Source organism: Pseudonaja textilis, chromosome 2 (genome assembly GCF_049901715.1).
Source record: "Pseudonaja textilis isolate UNSWEBS1 chromosome 2, rPseTex1.2, whole genome shotgun sequence".
In the NCBI taxonomy this organism is placed as follows: Eukaryota; Metazoa; Chordata; class Lepidosauria; order Squamata; family Elapidae; genus Pseudonaja; species Pseudonaja textilis.
In genome coordinates this window covers 214,565,059-214,585,785 of record NC_141991.1, presented here as the reverse complement: position 1 = coordinate 214,585,785, position 20,727 = coordinate 214,565,059, and the positions used below count along the sequence as shown (strand labels likewise).

The 20,727-nt window shown below is 36.6% G+C and overlaps 1 protein-coding gene across 1 annotated transcript in view; it reads right to left on the bottom strand.

Annotated features, from left to right (window-relative positions):
- ST8SIA4 (ST8 alpha-N-acetyl-neuraminide alpha-2,8-sialyltransferase 4) overlaps positions 1-20,727 on the bottom strand; it is an 84,081-nt gene that overhangs the window by 26,204 nt on the left and 37,150 nt on the right. Inside the window, exon 4 of the mRNA XM_026714595.2 lies at positions 15,688-15,981. Within this exon, the coding sequence (XP_026570380.2) occupies positions 15,688-15,981 (294 nt within the window). The remainder of the gene's footprint in view (positions 1-15,687; positions 15,982-20,727) is intronic.

Here is a 20,727-nt window from a genome sequence, read left to right as displayed (position 1 = left end):
AAACTTCAATGCCACATTTCAACACCAGCTGCTTTTGGTGCTGCTCTGTTTCCCTCCCATGCTGTGACACCTGCCATGCCCTGCCCGACTTCTGCGACCACTTGTGGCCAGATGCAATGTGACACGTAGCATCCAAGTGGTTGCAGAAGTCAGGCAGTGGCGCAACATGTGTCAGGGCATGGGAAGCCAGGCTGTGGCTGTCCTAAGCGGGTGCAGGGCACGTGGGGCAACTCCACTTTGTTTTTATACCTGCATCTCTCCCTACCATGTAAAATTCGATGGTGGGCAGGGCTTTAACTAGGACTTATTTTTTGGGCTAGGGCTTATTTTAGCAGCAAGCATGAAAATTGGGCTAGGGATGGTTTTCGGGGTAGGTCGTATTTTCAGAGAAACACAATTGATGCTTTCCTATTTCTATTTTCAATTACTTTCAAACTCTACTCATCCAAAGCAATATATGTCAATAGTTTCATCAAGGTCACAGATAAATTGAAGCTTATACAGAAAAACTTTTTTTATTCCACTAAGTTTTATTTGGGTACATAAGCTCATATAAAAACTTACTTTCCACGATAGGTAGATATGTTATTCTTTGTATGGAAGTACGAAAATATAGTAACTATACTCACTGTGGGAAGGCAGATAATGATGCATTGCTATTCTCTTCATTAGGGTTTACAAAATAAATATGTTCTAATGGTTGGTGGTCTATGTACCTAATGGTCCTATCTACAGTTGAAAAGTTTCATACAGTATACACTGTAGAAAATTAATCTAGATTTCACTATAGCAAAAATAGCAGAATATTTCTTTTGACACTGACATATAAGCCTAAATTGCAATACAGTACTTTTTTCAAAAAATCCTTGCTGCCATTTGAATTTCTTCAATTAGCCTTGAATCAAGAACTTCAAAGTTATGTGGGTTGGCAAGATTTGGATGGGTTGTGTGGGTTAACAAGATTTTGTACTAACTGACTAAGGCAGTAATTGTGAGCATGCATGGGGTCATCATAAAAGTTCTGTTTAGAAATTGTAGATTCTGATATCTGAATTTTCCATTTTTATCTGTTCTTTTCTTAGAAAATTCTGTTGTCATTCACTCACCCATAAGATAGAAAACCTTTTTGGAATGCTCCTTATTTTGTAATTTAGAAAACAAACTTTTGAGATAACTAATAACCAAAACCAAAATGTAAACTGTAGACCTCCCTAAGGATGCAAAAAGCATTACCACTCTTATTAATCAGCTTCACCGCCTGATTCCCAACAAAATTAGTGGCAAAAGACTCTATACCTTGAGGAAATAAAGGGTTTGAAGATGATTTATTTAGTAACAAACATTAGTTATGTAAAGGCCGATATGAAATTTCCAAAATGTACAGAAAAATATGGCGAAATCTATTGCCACTTTACACTTGGTGTTGAAAGTATGGTCCTTGTATGTGGCACTGTATTTTTAATTCTGTAAGCTGTGTTGATATGTACTGAAAATTTATTGGCTACTATTCCTTTAATTTCTAAAGATACGCAGAAGTAAACCTATAAATTGCAATGCTGATATTTGTGCATTCTCATCCCTGATGTTATCATAATTAGCAGAACAGCAGAAAGGAGAAACAATACACTTAAAATAAATTAACTTTTAAAAACACCAATGAATAAGCAAATTCTTATGTCAGACCTTTAAATGTAGTTGTTTTTTTATTATATCATGCCTATTGTCCTTTTAACTTACAGAATTCCTTACAAGCAGCAGAAGTACAAATGTTTAAATAACATTTAATATAAAGGTTTTAAATAACAATTCTTTCTTCTGGTTGCCTTTTAATCTTGTCTACCATCAAAAACTAGTACATGTTTTTCCAAAAAAGCCATTATAAGAATCCCATTTGTTCTGCTGGTTAACCAAACCAAGTTCTGAATCTATACGCCAGACAGATACTGAATCTTACCCAACAAATTGGCCAGTTCTTCTTGAAAAATGAGAAGCTTTTGTATACTAGCCATGATTTTCAGTATGTATTTGAATCTTAATCTTAACCATGGGGTTTAGATTTGATTTTTAAGGCAAATTCAGGTCTAAAAGTAATTTATCATCCAGTCAATCCACATCCCATCTTTTCACCTGTTTTTGAAGCTGTTAAATGAGGAAAGAAAAACATGTAAGTTTTTCTTCATTTCTGATCCATCTATTAGATCAATATTTCAATATTTGCACTGTAATCATAAAAGTACAACCTAAGTACAACTCGAAGACTACTTTAAAAAGAATCCTCTGAGTTTAGACTTCTACAAAGGGACTGATTTGCAGGAGGGCAAGGCATGAAAAGACTGGAAGATTTAGTCAACCCTGACGTTGTGCAGTTTCCAATGCTATCTGATTGCTAAATCTATCTATGTATCTATCATAAAAAGTTTATATAAACTTATTTTTTTTTAATTTTACAAGTAATTGTTTCCTACTGTAAAATATCTTATAACTTATTTTCATAGACAGATGCACCTTTTTGTCTGCAGATTCCCATAATATAATGAGTCTTGTATATCAATGTATTTTTCAGAACACTGCAAAATCTGATAGGAAAACAATGTTGGTTTTGTATCTTATTTGAGATACGATCATATCAATGTATGAACAGAATACATTTTTTCCCTATATATAAAACTCTGTACCTGCATAATGTAACATTTGTATCTCTCTAGTCTGAGAAGGATAAACTGTTCTGATCCCTCATATCAAACTTAATACAGAAAGAATAATAATCTGGAACACGGCTGTTAATTGAAGTTTTACAAAACAATTTTTAAAATCTATCTGGAAAGAAAATAAAAAAAAGCCTTCCAGACTGGTTTCAAGTATTTGATAGGAAGTTGAGTTATTCAATATTATTGTCCTTCACAAATTATTGCTGAAAATATATACACCTAATGTAAGAGAAAACAGGATATCCTTTGTCCAACTTCAAGTCAATAACAATGAGTAGTATCAGCATTGATGGAAAAATCAAATAAACTTCCTTTTTCTTTTTTGAAGATAGAAGCAGATGTTTAACTATTTTAGGAAGCAGACAAACAAAACTAAACTGTTATTGTTTAATAAACAGAAATCTATGTGTTAGGCCAAAGGTCTCCAAACTTGGCAACTTTAAGACTTGTGGACTTCAACTCCCAGAATTCCTCAGCCAGCTTGAAGATATAGGAAGCAAAAGGCCTGGAATAATCTACATGCAACTGAGTAAGAAAGATGCAGGGAAAACCTCTTTTTAAGTTGGAAGAAAGAACAAGAATATCTATTCTGTGTATTACAAGCCAAGCATGAATGGAAGTAGGAACATTCCCATAAAATAAAAATTTAATAAATATAAATGTAATAAAAAAAACTTAATAAAAACTTAATGAATAATTAAATAAACAATTCCTAGTTCTACACATCCAGGTTCTTATCAGATGAATAGACAAACTGCTTCCTACGTATTAAAGTACTATTTCTAACTATCCTATTACCCCCCCCACACACAATCCTATTCCATACGACCTATCCATTGTATCCATCCTATCATACCATTTATTTCATCCTATCATTCTATTACTACATGGATAGCTCTTATATTAATGAACTGTTTATGTCAAAGATACTATTTTAAAGGAGCTGGCAGAGGTCATCTCAGAACCACAGCACCATATCTTTCAAAAATCCTGGAGCACCGGAAAACTACCAGAGGACTGGAAAAGAGCTAATGTGGTTCCCATCTTCAAAAAAAGGGGAAAAAAACAGACCCAGGAAACTATAGACCAATCAGCCTAACATCAATACCTGGGAAGATACTGGGAAAGACAGATCTGCCAACATCTAGAAACAAGTAAAGTAATAACTATCAGTCAGCACGGGTTTGTTAAAAACACATCATGCCAAACCAATCTTATTTCATTCTTCAACACAGTGACTAAATTAGTAGACCAGCAAAATACTGTGGACATAATATATTTAGATTTCAGCAAGGCATTCGACAAAGCAGACCATAACCTACTTCCTATGAGCTAGAAAAAAGTGGAATAGATAGCACCACCACTAGATGGACTTGCAATTGGCTAACAAACCAGACTCAACGAGTAGTCCTTAATGGGTCTAAGTCTACATGGAGGAAAGTAAGCAGTGGAGTGCCACAAGATTCCGTCTTAGGCCTTGTATTCTTCAATATCTTCATTAATGACTTAAAATGAGGGAATAGAAGGGGAACTTACCAAATTTGCAGATTATACTAAGCTAGCAGGAATAGCTAACACCCAAGAAAATAGGCTCAAGATCCACATAGATCTTGACAGACTAGAACACTGGGCCATATCTAATAAAATGAAATTCAATGTAGAGAAAAGTCCTACACTTAGGCAATAAAAACCAGAGGTACACATATAGACTGGGTGAAACCAAGCTCAATAACAGTAACTGTGAGAGGGATCTTGGAGTCTTAGTGGACAACCAGCTAAATATGAACCAGCAGTGTGCAGCAGCCAGAAAACTTAATGCAATCCTAAATTGTATTAACAGAGAGATACAATCAAGATCAAGGGAGGTACTATAAAGCCTTAGTAAGACCACACCTAGAGTACTGCATCCAGTTTTGTTCACCACATTACAAAAAAGATGTTGAGACTCTAGAAAAAGTACAAAGAAGAGCAACCAGGATGATTAGGGGGCTGAAGGTTAAAACATACAATAAACAGTTGCAGGAACTGGGCTTGACTAGTCTAGTAAAGAGAAGGACTACGGGAGAGATGATAGCAGTCTTACAATATTTGAGGGGCTGTCACAGAGAGGAAGGGGTCAAGCTATTTTCTAAAGTGCCTGTAGGCCACACAAGGAATAATGGATGGAAACTGAACAAGGAGAGATTTAACCTGGAAATAAGGAGAAACTTTCTGGCAGTGAGAACAATCAACAAATGGAACACCTTGCCCTCGGAAGTTGTGGGAGCGCCATCACTTGAGACTTTCAAGAAGAGATTGGATTGCCATCTGTCAGAAATGGTGTTGGGTCTCCCGCTTGGGCGGGGGGTTGGACTAGATGACTACATGGTCCCTTCCAACTCTGATGATCTGTTATCTGTTATCTATGAGGTTTATACATTTCAAAGGGAATCGGGGAAAAATATAAAAAATATAAAAAGGTATATGAAGAAACTTTGATACAAAGCTTAAGTATATTCATCTATGGATTCTATCTGTATATTTTGATTGAGATGCTAAATGCACAGAGTGGGGTTAAATATGCAGACCGCATTGGGAGAAACGGCTCTTATGAATATTTCCCCTTGCATAAACTGTATTGCTGCCATTTCCTTATTTATTGCATTTATATCCTTTTACATTCCTCAAGAACTCTAAGTGGTTCACAGATATACAACAATTAAACTATTAATGGTTGAGTTAAGAACATATCCCACATAGAACAATCAACTCAAGCTCCTGGCAAATTGTGAAATGCTATATGCAAATAATAGGTTTCTCCCATTGATACCTAATTTCAAGGAAGTATGAGTGCATTGAATTTTAGGCTAAGATACTTGTTGTCATTTCATGAACTTGAAAACCTTCCTATCAATTTAGCATGTCTCAAAGCTACAAAATTGGAATTACTTTGCAATTAACCTACCTGGCACTGAAATCTAGCAATAAAAAAGTAATCATTTTAATTCACCTTTCGATTGCAGTTTTAATTCTCACAGTTAATCACGAACAGTGCAGTACACTGACTACCTCAATTATTTTTTATCAATAACAGACCCAGAATTATATAATAATGGTCAGCAAAAAGCTATTAGAAAATATTGTGCAATTTTGCAAAGAATACTTGTAATACAAAGAGGGGGTGGAAAGGAAGTTAGACTTTGAAAGTTGAAAAAAGAACTAGTGAAATTTGTCTATAAAATTATTTTACAAGATATAAGTTATAAAAAGAGATTACTTCAGTATATCATTATCAAATATGGTCTAATGTATTAAATCGACTGTATCCATGCAGAACTTTGAATTGCCAATGAATTCTGAGTATAATTTTTAAGGTGCCCTTGAAAATAATCAATTAATGCTGTTTTATATTCTAAAAGGTAGACCTGTCTGTCTTTCTGTATGTCTAAAATATTTTTTTGTAGAGACAGCTTTCCCAAGTATCAGAACTGCAACATAAATAAATGGTGTAAATTAAATAGAGGGGCTGATAAAATTGCAGCATGCTTAACAAATAAGGATATATATTGAAAAGAAAACAGAAGTTCAGATTTTGGCAAAGAGTAGGGGAACAGGATGGCATTTAATGAGGCAAAGGCAATGGGATGGTGGGGAAATCAATATGGCAGTCATAATCAAAAATATTCAAACTCGCCTAGATCTTTGAATCATAAGGCATGCAAAATGGATTGGAATTCGTCTTGCAATCACAACCACTATTGTGAGTTTTGTGATGCCATCATAGAAAGCTCAGTGCTGAGGTTTTTCAAGGTTTCTCCCAACAACATTTCCAGACATGAAAGATGGGGAAATGCTTACTTTTTCTTAAAATGAGAGGGGTTAGATGAGGACTCCCCAAGCCTAAGGCTGCAGTCCACTACCATGCATTGAGCCCTTTGGAATCAGGCCGCAGAAGTGGCAGGCAAGTGAAGTTATGCATCCCACTTGCACAAGCAGCAGCAAGCTCAGGTGGGCACATTCTGCCACTCGTGCAAATGGAGCTGTGTGTGCATATTTGACTGTTGTTCATGCGAAACCATCCCCTTTCCCCTCCCCAGCTGATCCGCAAAGGCAAAAAAGTTAGGAAACCATGGGTTATAATATGTTTTGCAAAGTCAAGTATCTTTCCAGGCTTACAGCATAGGCCTAAATTCACACCAGAGACTTGAACTGCAAATGAATTTTTATAGGAAATATACTTACAGGCTCCGTTGATTAAGAATCAGGCATGTACAACTTCTTTCAGATCATAGATAAATCTTGGGCTGAGTGGCATTTTAGGGCCACATTACTTAAAATAGATAGCTCAGTGTCAATAATGAATAAAACCAAATTTATGTTGATTAAGTACAGTTAATCTAATTACTTCACCTCTGCTTAATATATACCTTCTTTTAGACTAAAATCAAAGTCTGGAGATAGTTTTCAAAGAGTAGGGCTGTTAGGTTTTCCTGGTTGGCTTGAAACAGATTGAGCACTTCAGAAATAATGTTCTTTCAATTCTTAATATTCATGTTGAATGGACAGTAAATGCTCAAGCATCCAATGCCTCATTTTATGTCATACTCTCTGTGTGTCCTAACAATGTGCCATTATAGTGATATTACTTTTAATTGTCTCTCAGCCTTCAAGCCAACCTGCTTATGAAAGATTTCCCAAATTATGATTCTTTATGTGTATGAGAAAGCAAACATCCTCTGTACCACAGTCTATTTTTAAAAGCATGTCTTTCTCCTCAAATATTTAGGATCCTTGTAGGATCCTTGTTTTGAAAACAACTGCTTTTGATTGAGAGATTTCTAGAACAGAAGCTCTTCAAATCCTTTCAAAGAAGCCTCAAGGTAAAAGATGATCTCAAAAAGGGCTGCCAACAATATTATTTCACTACTACGGTCTTTAGTTTTCCTTCCAGGGTCCAAAAACTGAAATACTCCCAGCTTTGACATTTTATGGTCAAATTCCATAAATTAGTAACAGTTCAGTTGTGTCTATAAATGTGCAATGCTTTTAAAAGCTGTAACTCTTATTAAACTCTTACATGAAGATTGGCTAATATATACTTTTATTTTATTTAGAACATGTACAGTGCAGCCAAGTTGCTCAGATAAAACTATGTGGGCTAGAAAAACACAAAGGGACACTTAGCTGTTAAAGATAAATGTTGTCTTTTCTCCCAAACGATTTAATAGGCTCACTTAGGCTATTAACTATGAAGCTATACTTTTATTTGTTGCTTATAGTTGTGCAGTTTATTTCAGGTAGTATCTGAGTTCAGGTAAGCTATTCAAGGAAACAATGCATTTAGGAGGTTTTCAAAATCCTTCCTATGGTATTTTATTTTTATTATTTTAGCTATTACAAAGAATGTATTGTGTTAAAACACATTGTAAAAACTTCTGTGACTTTGCTGACTATCATGAAACTCTAATTCTTTAAAGTAAAAAAAGGCTTGCATAAAAAAACCATTCTATACATAGTGTACCACAAAAGTGAGTACACCCCATCACATTTTGTAAATATTTAAGTATATCTTTTCATTTTGACAACACTTAAGAAATGACACTTGGCTTCAATGTAAAGTTGTGAGTATATAGCTTGTATAAGTGTAAATGTGCTGTGCCCTCAAAATAACGCAACACACAGCCATTAATCTCTAAACTGCTGGCAACAAAAGTGAGTACACCCCTAAGTGATAATGTTCAAATTGGGCCAAAAGTGTCAATATTTTGTGTGGCCACCATTATTTTCCAGTACTATCTTAACCCTCTTGGGCATAGAATTCATCAGAACTTCACAGGTTACCACTGGAGTCCTCTTCCACTCCTCCATGATGATGTCATGGAGCTGGTGGATGTTAAGAGACTTTGAGCACATCCACCTTCCATTTCAGGATGCCCCACAGATGCTGAATAGGGTTTAGGTCTGGAGACATGCTTGGCCAATCCATCACCTTTACCCTCAGCTTCTTTAGCAAGGCAGGGGTCATTTGGGGTGTGTGTGTGTTTGGGATCGTTATCATGTTGGAATATGGCCCAGTCTCCAAAGGGAGCTCAGCTCCAGTATGTCACAGTACATGTTAGCATTCATGGTTCCCTCAATGAACTGTAGCTCTCCAGTGCTGGCAGAACTCATGCATCCCCAGCCCATGACATTCCCACCACCATGCTTAACTATAGGCAACACACACTTGTCTTTTTTTATTCCTTACCCAGTTGCCATCACACAGGCTTGACACCATCTGAACCAAATAAGTTTATCTTGGTCTCATCAGACCATAGTACATGGTTCCAGAAATCGATGTCCTAAGTCTGCTTGTCTGTAGCAAAGTTTGAGGGCTTTCTTGTGCATCATCTTCAGAAGAGGCTTCCTGTCATGCCCATCAGAATCTGATTCTGAGGGGGAGGCTGAGCAGCTGACAGGGAGTGGGAGTGTGGCTCCACTGGCTGTGGAAGAAACTAGGGAAACTAGGCTGGGCAGAGCAAGGCAGAGGGAATTCAGAGGAAGATCCAGGCCCACCCCCTCTTCATCCTAGGGTACGCAGGAAGAAACAGAGAAAGGAGCAACATGGGTTGTGTGGTTTATGGGAGAGGAAAGCGTCCTGATTCCCTTCATTAGCTGCAGCTGTGGACATAGTGTTTAAAAAGGTAGATTGTGCACAGCAACTTGTTGGAAGCAAATTGTGAGTTATCTGTTATTGTCGAGGCTTATCTGGGTTCCTGGCATCTTCCTAACTGTGTGTGTTTTGCTGGCCTTTTAAGTCTGCAATTCCTTATCCTGCCCTGTGAAGTTAATTACCGTGGTTTGTGTGGATTTTTATTTATAGTTTGTATGTACTTTGTTTTCGGACTGAATTTCCTCCACTTAGATTGTTCTTGGGAGAGTTTTTTTCTCCAGCCTAAGATAACCTGGACATTGGGGGCAAAGTTGGAGGATTAAAGTGACTCTTCTTATGTGACTGTGTTGCCTTTGTGTCACGTGCCGGGTCATCACATTTCCTTACGGGACAACAGCCTTGCCAACCAATTTGATGCAGTGTGCGGCATATGATCTGAACATTGACAGGCTGAACATTGACATCCCTTCAACCTCTGCATCAATGCTGGCAGCACTCATACATCTATTTCCCAAAGTTAACCTCTGGATATGATGCTGAGCACGATCAGTCAACTTCTTTGGTCGACCATAGCGAGGCCTTTTCTGAATGAAACGTGTTGGCCAATGTGCTGCAGCTCAGTTCCAGGGTCTTGGCAATCTCCTTATAGCCTAGGCCATCTTTATGTGGACCAACAATTTATTTTTTCAGATCCTCAGAAAGTTCATTGCCATAAGGTACCATGTTGAACTTCCAGTGACCAATATGAGAGAGAGTAATACCTACTCCTCCTTCACACCTAAGACCATGTAATACTAATCAGTCACATGACACCAGGGAAGAAAAACTGCTACTTTTAACCAAGTCAATTATGATTTTTTTTCATCATATAGTGGTTAAGCAAACTAGGCTTAGTGAAATATATGAACCTAGCTTTTAACTCTTCAAAGTTTGGACCTAATAAAGATTGATACTCCTCCCTCTCTTTTTTTATAGGTCCCATTGCAGACCAATTGTTGTCTATGGCAACTATTTCCAAGAGCTAATAAAATGGGAGACCTATCTAGTCATGTCCACTTTTTCTACTTCTGCTATCCTTAGGACAAGTTCCAGTATCTGAGCTTTTCTTTCATTATCTTATTTTATAAAGTTTGGGAATTCCTAGGCTGGTGGGCGAGGTGCAGAATAGCTTCAGCTACTCTCAAGTCATCTAGAATAGACTTGATGATATATGTTGTCATAGAATTTAAAAATAACTTTGCAGCAGCTGAGAAACTGCAATTTGAGTATTTTAATTGGAAGAAGAGAAATGAGTAGCAGCCTTCCAGAAAATTCAATCTCTTTTTTAACTTAGGAATGAGTAGTATGCAATGTGGATAGGTCTATATTACTAAAATGGACTATACATTGGTTTCTAATTATTTGGATTGTGAGGAAGTGGAGAATTAATTTGTCTACATACATTAGTATTGGTTGCAGAAGACAAGACTTGGGATTTTATCCAACTATTTTTATTTTTATTATCCCAAAATTATACATGGTAAATATACTTAATACTACTGTATCCTATTACCACAACAGCAACCCTTGTGAGTTGGGCTCTTTGTGTGTGTGTTGTATGTGTCAGCTCTGGAATCCTTTAGAAGCTTGGAGGTTCCCTGGAACACTGACAGTATGCTGTGTGTGTGTGTGTGTGTGTGTGTGCAGCAACTATCCAGATATCCTCTCAGAACCACTTTTGGGCAGAACAGTCAGAAAGATGCAAGGCAAACAATATTTGGGATCTATCACAGATTCTTTACATATCCTTCACAGACTATATACAGCTAATGCTAAGGGTAAACAGAAGAATAATTATGTGAATATGCATTCAATGCAGATTTGTGCAGAGTTAAAAGGTGGAAGGGTCATGGGCCAGTTTGTAAGGCCTGCTATGACTACCAACTAGGCTGTTTCACAAGACCTTCATGTAAATATCTGAAAAAGGCCAGTACAACAATTATTGAGTATCCTTTCAAAGCATTTTGTGATCTGTTAAGATAGGCTTCACAAACTGAAAAATATTGCTATGCAATTTATATAGGATGGTGAATCAGAGGTCCTATATGCAATATACCATAAATCCAATCCAGAGTTCCAATCTCTGCAAAAGGTTCAGAATAATCAAAATTCATAGATCAAGATTTTGTCTAAGATTGGTTTCAAGGAAGACAGCTGCCTAAACCATATGTCAAATGTCTTAGTGTTTGAGCTCAAACAAAGATTACCATTTCAGAAGCTCTTGCTCTCCTCCACTCAAGCACAGTAAATGGTATTTAGGCTGAATTATGGTTGCTGGGCTACATGCAACTAACAGTCTACTTAAAAATAACAAATCCTGAATAGATTAATATTCCCAAAGCACACTTCTCAGCAATCTTGCTCTGCTCTGCGGCACTTAATTTGGAAGCAGATGCCCTCTTACAGCTTTGTTCTTTTACCAGATTCTGTATTTAGGACTGTGGCAGTGAAAGCAATTCTGCTAAGACCTCGCAGCAAGCGCATGGCTCCTCAGGTTTGACTTGCCATACTTTCTATCCTTATCCAGAAAACTCTAAAAGGGCCACAAATGGGTCTTTATTTGAGTTGCACATTGTAGATTCATATTTGTGTGAAGCATTAGTCTTTCACTAGTCAGATTCATCTCTAATTCAACATACTCTTTTTGGTGGGGTTTTTTTTTAAATCTTGTTGGGTGTTCTGTTCAACTATTGATAAATAATTTGTCTAATGGCGAACATCAGTGTGCCTTTTCAAAGCTTCCATGCTTTTTTTCCCATTTAAATGACAGGATCTCAGCTGGGTACATATATCTCTTTATTCCTAATCCCTGCAATGATTTTTCACTTTCTGTTGTACTTTTTCTCATGTCTCTCCTAAATCTGAAACATATCCTAATTTGCCATAAATTGTTTATTAGACGATAACTTACGGCTCTTGCTTCCTGTGCACAATAGATGTTAAAGCTTATAACAATACCATTGTTTAGAAAAGGAAATTATTCCTTTGAGGTACTGCTATAAACTACATAATCATCTTACATTGGACCTGATTCATATTAGTTAGAAAGAAGCAGCAGATTTGCTCTATTCTATTCTGGGGAGGGGGCAATCAAACTAGTATCAATCTCATATCCACAGCCAGCACACATATTTTTATGCCAACATTATAATTGATAATTTATATAACTTATAATTCAGTCACAAAGATTCACAATTCAACACAGATTTTGGGAGGTGCATGATTTAAAAAATACAGTATTTAAAAAACAAAGCCAACATGGAACTAAAAAGGAGAAACAATATACCATAGCCAAATAAACATTACAAATCAAATGAACACACTACCAATGAGCTTTAGGGAAAAACCATAACAGGCTTTAAAAGACTGTGTAAATGAAATGGCCTCAGAGAGGAGGGCGGAGACAAGCATGGTGATCCAGCTGATTCGCTGAACTGCACACAAAGTTAACTACCGGTTCGGTTGAATTGGTGCGAATCCCACCACTGGAATCATGTCCTATTAATATTTGTTATGCAGACCTTTAGATAGCTCTTCAGCCTGCTGCCTGGTTCTTCTTCTCTCTAACTGACCGGAAAAACCATCTCTGTCTCTCCTCTGGCAAAGGCTAAGTCAGCTAGGGCATTATAAAGGATCCAGTTTATGCATGTGCTCTCCAGGAGACCTCACTGGACTCATTATACATGCAACCCAGCAGACGGCAATGGTCCCGCAGGAGACCAGTTCATGTGCTATACATGTCGCACATCTGATTGACAACCCGGCACTCCAGCACACAGCTCAGTATGTGTCCCAGCTCTGAATGACGTACGGGCTGGACAAATTCCTTTGGCGGGCCGTATCAGGTCTGGGGGCTGTAATACTGTAATACAAGGACCCCTGGTCTAAAGGATTGCAAGGTTGGAATGGGCTGAACCTCCAGCAGGGATGCTGTTTCAAAGGCAGGCATTGAAATAGTGGAAATATACTTCTTGGGATCCAAGAGATAAGAGTAACATTCTCCTTCGCAATTGGATCATAGATAATAGTCAGAAATACAACCACAAATGGGACCAGAAACTTGATTGTAAAACAATAAGGTCAGTAAATGTGATTGTGCTTACAATCTTATTTCAGCCTTCTTTCATTTTACAGCTCAGCAAAGTTTATAAATGCTTTGGATTGGTCACGAAATTACTTTTTTATCGCTGTTGTAGCTGCAAATGGTTGCTAAATGAAGCAGATGCCAAACAAGGACTGCCTGTAATGGACCAGAGACAATCTTTCAGAGGGCTTTATAAATGATAAACAGAGTATTAATTGCACCCAAAGCTTAAAGGCAATAAGCACCATTTATGTAGCAAATACAGTTCCATGTAGAATATTACTTTGGGGGTTTTGGACAGTAAATAAATAAAATTTTGTAATGATCCACATCAGAGACTAATGAAATATTGAAGTGGAAGGGATAATAGAAGAATCAGCAAATGCAACATCTGTTTGGTGTTTCTTCAGAAGATGTCCATGTGCTTTAGTTTGCAGAGGATAGTTTTGGGCTTAAGCACAGTTCCCTAATTAAAAGACTGTCCAATTCCAGTGAAAGAATAAAGAACAAAAAGACAGAGAATGGAATTTTTAACATCGCATCAGCTTTAGAAAATATACTGTGTAGACATGCATGTTTTATCTGTCTCAATCTTCCCACTGTGGTACAACTTATTTGAATGTAATATGTAATACACACTGAGAATGTGACAAATCTGTATATCAGGAGGGAACCCATGTTAGGCAAGATTACTCTTGCTATTCTCAAAATGGATTTTTGAAGATTACAATAGTAGTTATGCAGCTCCAGTATACAGATTGCATTTTAATCTGGCGTTTTGGAGCATAAAGCTATTACGTAGATCAGGGCAGTTATTTTTACTATTGATAGGTACAATTGCTTTCAGAATAAAAAGCCCTATAAATTCTTACCACTACATAATACCATGCATTATGCATGGTATGCATTTTCATATTTGAAAAGTACCTTTGGCAAAAAAATCTAACTATATTGTATGATGGGGATGCGGTGGCTCAGTGGCTAACACGCTGAGCTTGTCGATCAGAAAGATCAGCAGTTCGAATCCCTAGCATCGCGTAATGGGGTGAGCTCCTGTTACTTATCCTAGCTTCTGCCAACCTGGCAGTTCAAAAGCATGTAAAAATGCAAGTAGAAAAATACAGACTACTTTGGTAGGAAAGCAACAGTGTTCTGTGCGCCTTTGGCATTTAGTCATGCCAGCTACATGACCACAGAGACAGCATTGGCTCTTTGGCTGTGTAATGGACATGACCACAGCCCTCTAGAACCGGAAACTAGCATGTCTGTGTGAGGGAAACCTTTACCTTTATACTGTATGATATTCTAATAAGAAGAAGGCCAATAAAAAGCAAAATGCAACCAAAATAATTAATCTGAAATGATTCCAGCAACAAAAAGTGCTGCAATATCAAACGTTTCAAGGCAACACCAGAAATGTACAACATAGCAATGAAATGACTGACTACAACCTGGGAAAAGGTTATCTCCAGAAGGATGCATCCCAAAAATCAATTAATCTCAAATAAAAAATATATGATACTTGATGCCTTTTCTGTGGCAGCTGCTACCCTATGGAACAGTCTTCCTCCTGAAGTTAAGCAAACCTCTACCTGCCCACGCTTCCAAAAAAATACTGTCGAGTCAGCTTTTCCTCCAAATGCTGGGATAAGTTGAGGCAACTGCATACGTTCAACTTGTGCCAAGTTTTTGTTTTCAATATTTATGGTACTGAAAGTTTAAATATGGTTTTTACGTTGCTTTTACTATTTATATTGTTTTAATTCTTGCTTGGGAACTGGCCAGAGTTTGATATAAGATGGCTGGCTAGATAGATGTTTTAAATTAGTATAACATTTCCTTACTGTTTGTTCAATTGCAGAAATATAGTGTGCGGATTCTCAAAGCCCTGAAAACATACATATGGAAAACAACAGTAGAAGGCAACATTTTCAAGTCAGAACATACAATATTGGTGGTGGCTGGCTCTGTTACAAGTCAAATGGGGGAGGGGAGGGGAAGCGGTCCAGCCATACCTGATGAAGATTTACATGTTTTTTTGTGTCTAAAGTGGAGAAACAGATGGGAAGTGCTTGCTCTAAAACATGTCTTTATCAGAAACATAATCCACTATGAGTTGAATGGAATTATCTCAAACCTTTTAGAGCCACTCTTTCTCTCTAGCAGAAATTTTAGTTATGAGTTCCATTGTGCCAAGAACAGACCAGTCTTTTCCAGACACTTACCCTCTGACAGCATGAATAAGCCTCAGTGATGGATAGGCAGTTCGCACTTTCAATTTATTCTTAAGGATTAATGCATTAACCCACTGCACATGCTTCTCTCCGCCTTTGACCATGAAAGCAGGGATCCAAAGGACACTGTCATTCAGCATAGATAGTCTATGCACAAATTTTTCTCTGTCACTCTCATTCCGAAAGCCTCCAAATGCTCTTTGTACAACTGATGGGTTCATGGTAATAAAATCTGATTTAGTTCCCACGTCTGCAGCAAACTCCACCACAGGAGCTAGATTGCACCTGAAGAGGAAGAGATTAATGGAAAAATAACAAAAAACAACAACAATGAAACATTAACTCAAGTAAAAACATGCATGAAATAAAAGCTGAAAATGAAAAATGCAAGGCTGTTTTCATATTGAGTAAAAATCCTGGGCCATCTCACAGGTTTAAATTTAACTCCGTGCCGAATAAAGCACTGCCCTCGTCATCTTAAGAATTTAGGTGGAATCCAGAAACAATTTCAATTCTGCTGATACAAACAGATACAATTTACTTAACTGTAGACTTAAACCTCACTAAATTCTACTTATTACTGGATAAATGGAACACAGATCTAAAGGTCATTTCTAAGTAATTCAAGTAACAAAGGAAGTTTTATTGTGCATCAGATGCAGGCATAAAACCAAAGGTGGCCTACAATCTTTTCAGGTGGATACAGTGATATGCCAGAAATCATATTCCAACAAGAGGCAATAATGAGCTAAATTTGGATGAATGAAAACTGACTTAGTACATTGCATGGGTTTATTTCTTTTCTGTAAAACTATAATTTAATGGAAATCAGGGTGGATAAAAATTGATGTTTTTTTTTATTTAAATCAGATTTTTTTTTATTTTGATCAAATTTATTTTAATAAAATGCTTTTGGAGTAAAAAAAAATCTATCTATAGTTTACTATTTAAGATACATTAATAATTTAATTTATTCAGCATGAAATGGAGCTTAGTTATGTAACATGAACTGTATATTCTGCAATATTTACATTTTTAGTAAACTCATTCAATGAATCCAAGCTCTGCAAGCTGAGATAACATGCACTGCATTGATGCATTCACACAATTTCACAGTAACCATGAGATAAATCATAAAACAAAGTTCAGGAATATTCTTTTATCCCATTGTTTTTGCAAATCTATGTACACTACAAACTGTATAATTGTTTGAAGAGAAATACACCTGTACCACCAGGCTCTAAGTGTGAGGAGAAAGGGCAAGCAGTAAAAATGAAAGTGAAATCTTCTAAGCAGCTTATAAGTATAGTATTAAAGAGCACCTGTCATTTCAGATCCATCATGGCAGTGCCTGTTAGGGGATATCCTGTCACCTGCTACCTGCCACATACCTCATCTTGTTGTGTCACTACCGTATCACCAGCCATCCCATTAAAGTGAATGGGACTGTCAGTGAGTCCACAGCAGGTCAGAAGAGGAACAGCTGCTGGACACAGGTGACAATTGTTCTTTAAAAATTATGATTTAAATTGAGTCGATTTAAATCAAATCCACATTGCTGGAAATAGTTGGATATGCATCAAGGGCCTGCACTAAAAGTTTCGAGGCTAGTAGCCATAGAACTTTGGGTTGTGTAGTCTTGTACAAAATGTCCCCTTGTACCAACTAAGTGCTCCTTTATAGAAAACATATGCACATGTAATTTGCAGTTAATTTCAGGATCAATATGAACATGAATGAGAATCTTCTAGATCAGGGGTGTTAAACTCACATCATCATAGTGACATCATGTAACACATTGGGACTTTTTTTCCACTTTGATAAAACATGGGCATGGCCAGCGTGTGATGCATCCCAACCATGGGCTGGGAGTTTGATAGCCCTGCTCTAGATAGCACTTTGTGACTGGATTTTCAGAGCCATATAAATTTAAACACTGAACTATGAAAAAATACAATTGGTCTCATAATTTGTCAATATTAACTAAGTAACTGATCGTGGTCCAATATCAAATATTCCATAAAGCCTAGAATGAAACTATGTATAGGGTAGTTTCTTTTCACCTTTATCATGCTGCAATTGTTAGAATGAGGAAAAAAATGGATTAACCGGATTAGGGTGAACAGAGTTGGAAAGGACCTTTATACATTTAGTCCAACCCGCTGCCCAAGCAGGAGACCATTAGTTGAGTTTACTTGATTGTAATTGCACCTCGTACAACGAAATTAAATGCCATCTTCAGTGTACCTTATAATTACAAAAATAAAACACAAACACATATCCTTCACAATTCATTTGTGTGCATGGCTGATGTGCATGCTTGCACACAAGACTCCATTTGTGTGAGCAGCAGGCTCGCATGCGAAGCTGCACTTGAGTGAGTGGTAGGCATGTGTGCCCACAGGTTAAATGGAGCTGCGCAGGCTTCCTGTATGTGCCTGCCATTCACACAGAGCCATCCCCTCTCCCCCTCTGCCAAGCCAGAAAGGTTGGGGACCACTGTTCTATTCATTAGGAGATTTATCTAATGTTCTGTCATTACATTTATGAGCTCCTTGTTCATACATATGACCACTCTTCTAAGGCAAGTCAAACAAACATTGTGGAATATGACAACGAAGGAATGGTGACAGTTGACGTGGCTTCCAATGATTCTTCCATTGACAATCTTCTGGAATTCTTATGGTCTCTAGTCATCTAATAAAAACAATCAATAATTTTCTAAAAGTTGGACTTTTCTAAAAAATACCAAGTCATTAAATTATCAATCTACATTCTTTGTGGATGCATTTATACTCTTAGTGGAATTAGAACTTCATGCACAACCAAACATAAATCTTCATATAAAGAAAAACACCACCTAGATAATGCCCTTTTACAAACATTCCCTTTCCGTACAAGAAAGAGTACAAGACCTTTGGGGTGTATGTGTGAACATGCCTTTTTCAGACCCCACCAGCAGATTCCCAGACTGATGTAAATTTCTCATGGCTATAGATATTACACTAACATTAGTTTAGACATGGTATCTTTATACTGTTTAAAGATTATGAGACTTAAAAGATTTTGTTTTCAATTTTTAAACAGAATTATACTCAACTTGACATCTAACAGAAATAAATAAGGACTCATATTTTTTATAGAAGCAGTTTGTTTGGGGGTTAAAGCACCAGACTAGAAAGCAGGAGACTGTGAGCATAAGTCCTGCCTTAGCCATGAAAACCAGCTGCATGATTTTGAGCCAGTCATTCTCTCAACTCTACCCACCTTCCAGGTTTACTGTGGAAAAAATAGGAGGAGGAAGGCATCATACAAATAAATAAATATAAAGTTCTAAATATTAGAAGAGTTTTCAAAAAACCCTGCTGCCAAATGAAGTGCAGCAATTAATAACACAGAAAAGGGACCATCATAGTGTTAAAACGTTGTTTAAAATTTTACATCTGGCAAAAGTAATGCATTTCTTATATGGAAGGCAGCTAAAATGGAATTATTCTGAAATATTTTTTAACACAGTGATAATTCTATCTCTTTTTAAAGGTACTCTTGTTTCTGTTTCATACGCAAAATGCCAGGTGTTTTTGGATTCTGATAGAATAGAAATAAATATCTAAAATAAGCAACCACAATTTGGCATGCTTTGCGCTGAAACAGTAGATTACTTGCATTGGATTAAAAATTATCAGGGCAGATGGAATAGAAAGTTAAAAGGAAGTTGAAAAAAGAGAGAACTGTGAGGAGATAGAGCAGAAGTAGTTAACTGAATAAAAAGAGAAAAAGAAAAAAAAGAAAGCTGTATATAGGAAAAAAATGAGATATTGAAATGTGAAAATGTAAATTATCACTAGGTAAATAGGCACATATTTTTAAAGGAAACCATTTAGAATTGTACCTTATACTATTTATATAGTATATTATTATGATATAAAGTTTTAATTGCTCATAAGAAAACTTTAAATGAGTGAAACCATACAATAACGTTTCATGCCCAGATCCAGTAAGAAAGAAGTTAACATCTGTAGAGGTATATACTTATTCTGGTGTAATGGCAGTGAGATTTTAGCTGTCTATGCCTGTGTGTAGTTGCATGAATGTATACATCAATTAAATGATCATGTGCAACAAGTCATTGCAGAATCTTAGTTACTGCATAAATTCCCTCCATGATGATCTGACCCTAACCCTAACCTGGTCTTTCTGATCTTCCAATAGTGCAATTATGTCTACTGTAACTTTCCATCCACATATTAAACATGCATAAATTATGTATGTATGTATGTATGTATGTATGTATGTATGTATGTATGTATGTATGTATGAATGTATAAATACACACACACACACACACACACCACATATAGATATCCTCAAACTAAATGTAGAAGAAATTATGCCACTGCTGGTCAAATAAACCCAGTTTCACCATGGGCACCTTGTTAACTTTTCATTGTATACAGCACATGATGCATTTTAATGATTTACTGGGTTTCCTTTATTTTTATTATGCTTGTTAATTATTTACTTTACAAGTGACTTTCAGCTGTATCTGATGTTTTAAGAATTAATCTGTCCATTGATTGTACTGCCAACTGCATTGTACTTTTTAAAACAATAAGAGAAAAAATAATAGCAACACCTTTGTTTTCTTCCATAATACATTTTAACACCTTAGCCTGTTTTGTTAACATAATTTAAGCAAATATGAATATAATTTTTACATTATGTTCACAGCACTCCCCCATTCAGCTGTTGAAAATTCACACTAGCAGTATTCTGCTGTTTGTTCAGTTTTCACTGCTGATATTTTCTGAAAAAAATCACAAAACTGTACTCAATGTAATTTTTCTTGGTTGAAATCTAAAGCTGCAAGTAACCTAAGCAAGTCGATGTAGATTAAGTGGCATATCTTTAAAACATGTGAACCAGCCTGATCTTATAATTAAACTATTCTTGTTGTTTCCTCAGTTTTTAGTATTACTGCTAGCAATTCTTCCCATACATTGAATATATATTGTGAAGATGCCTGTTTTA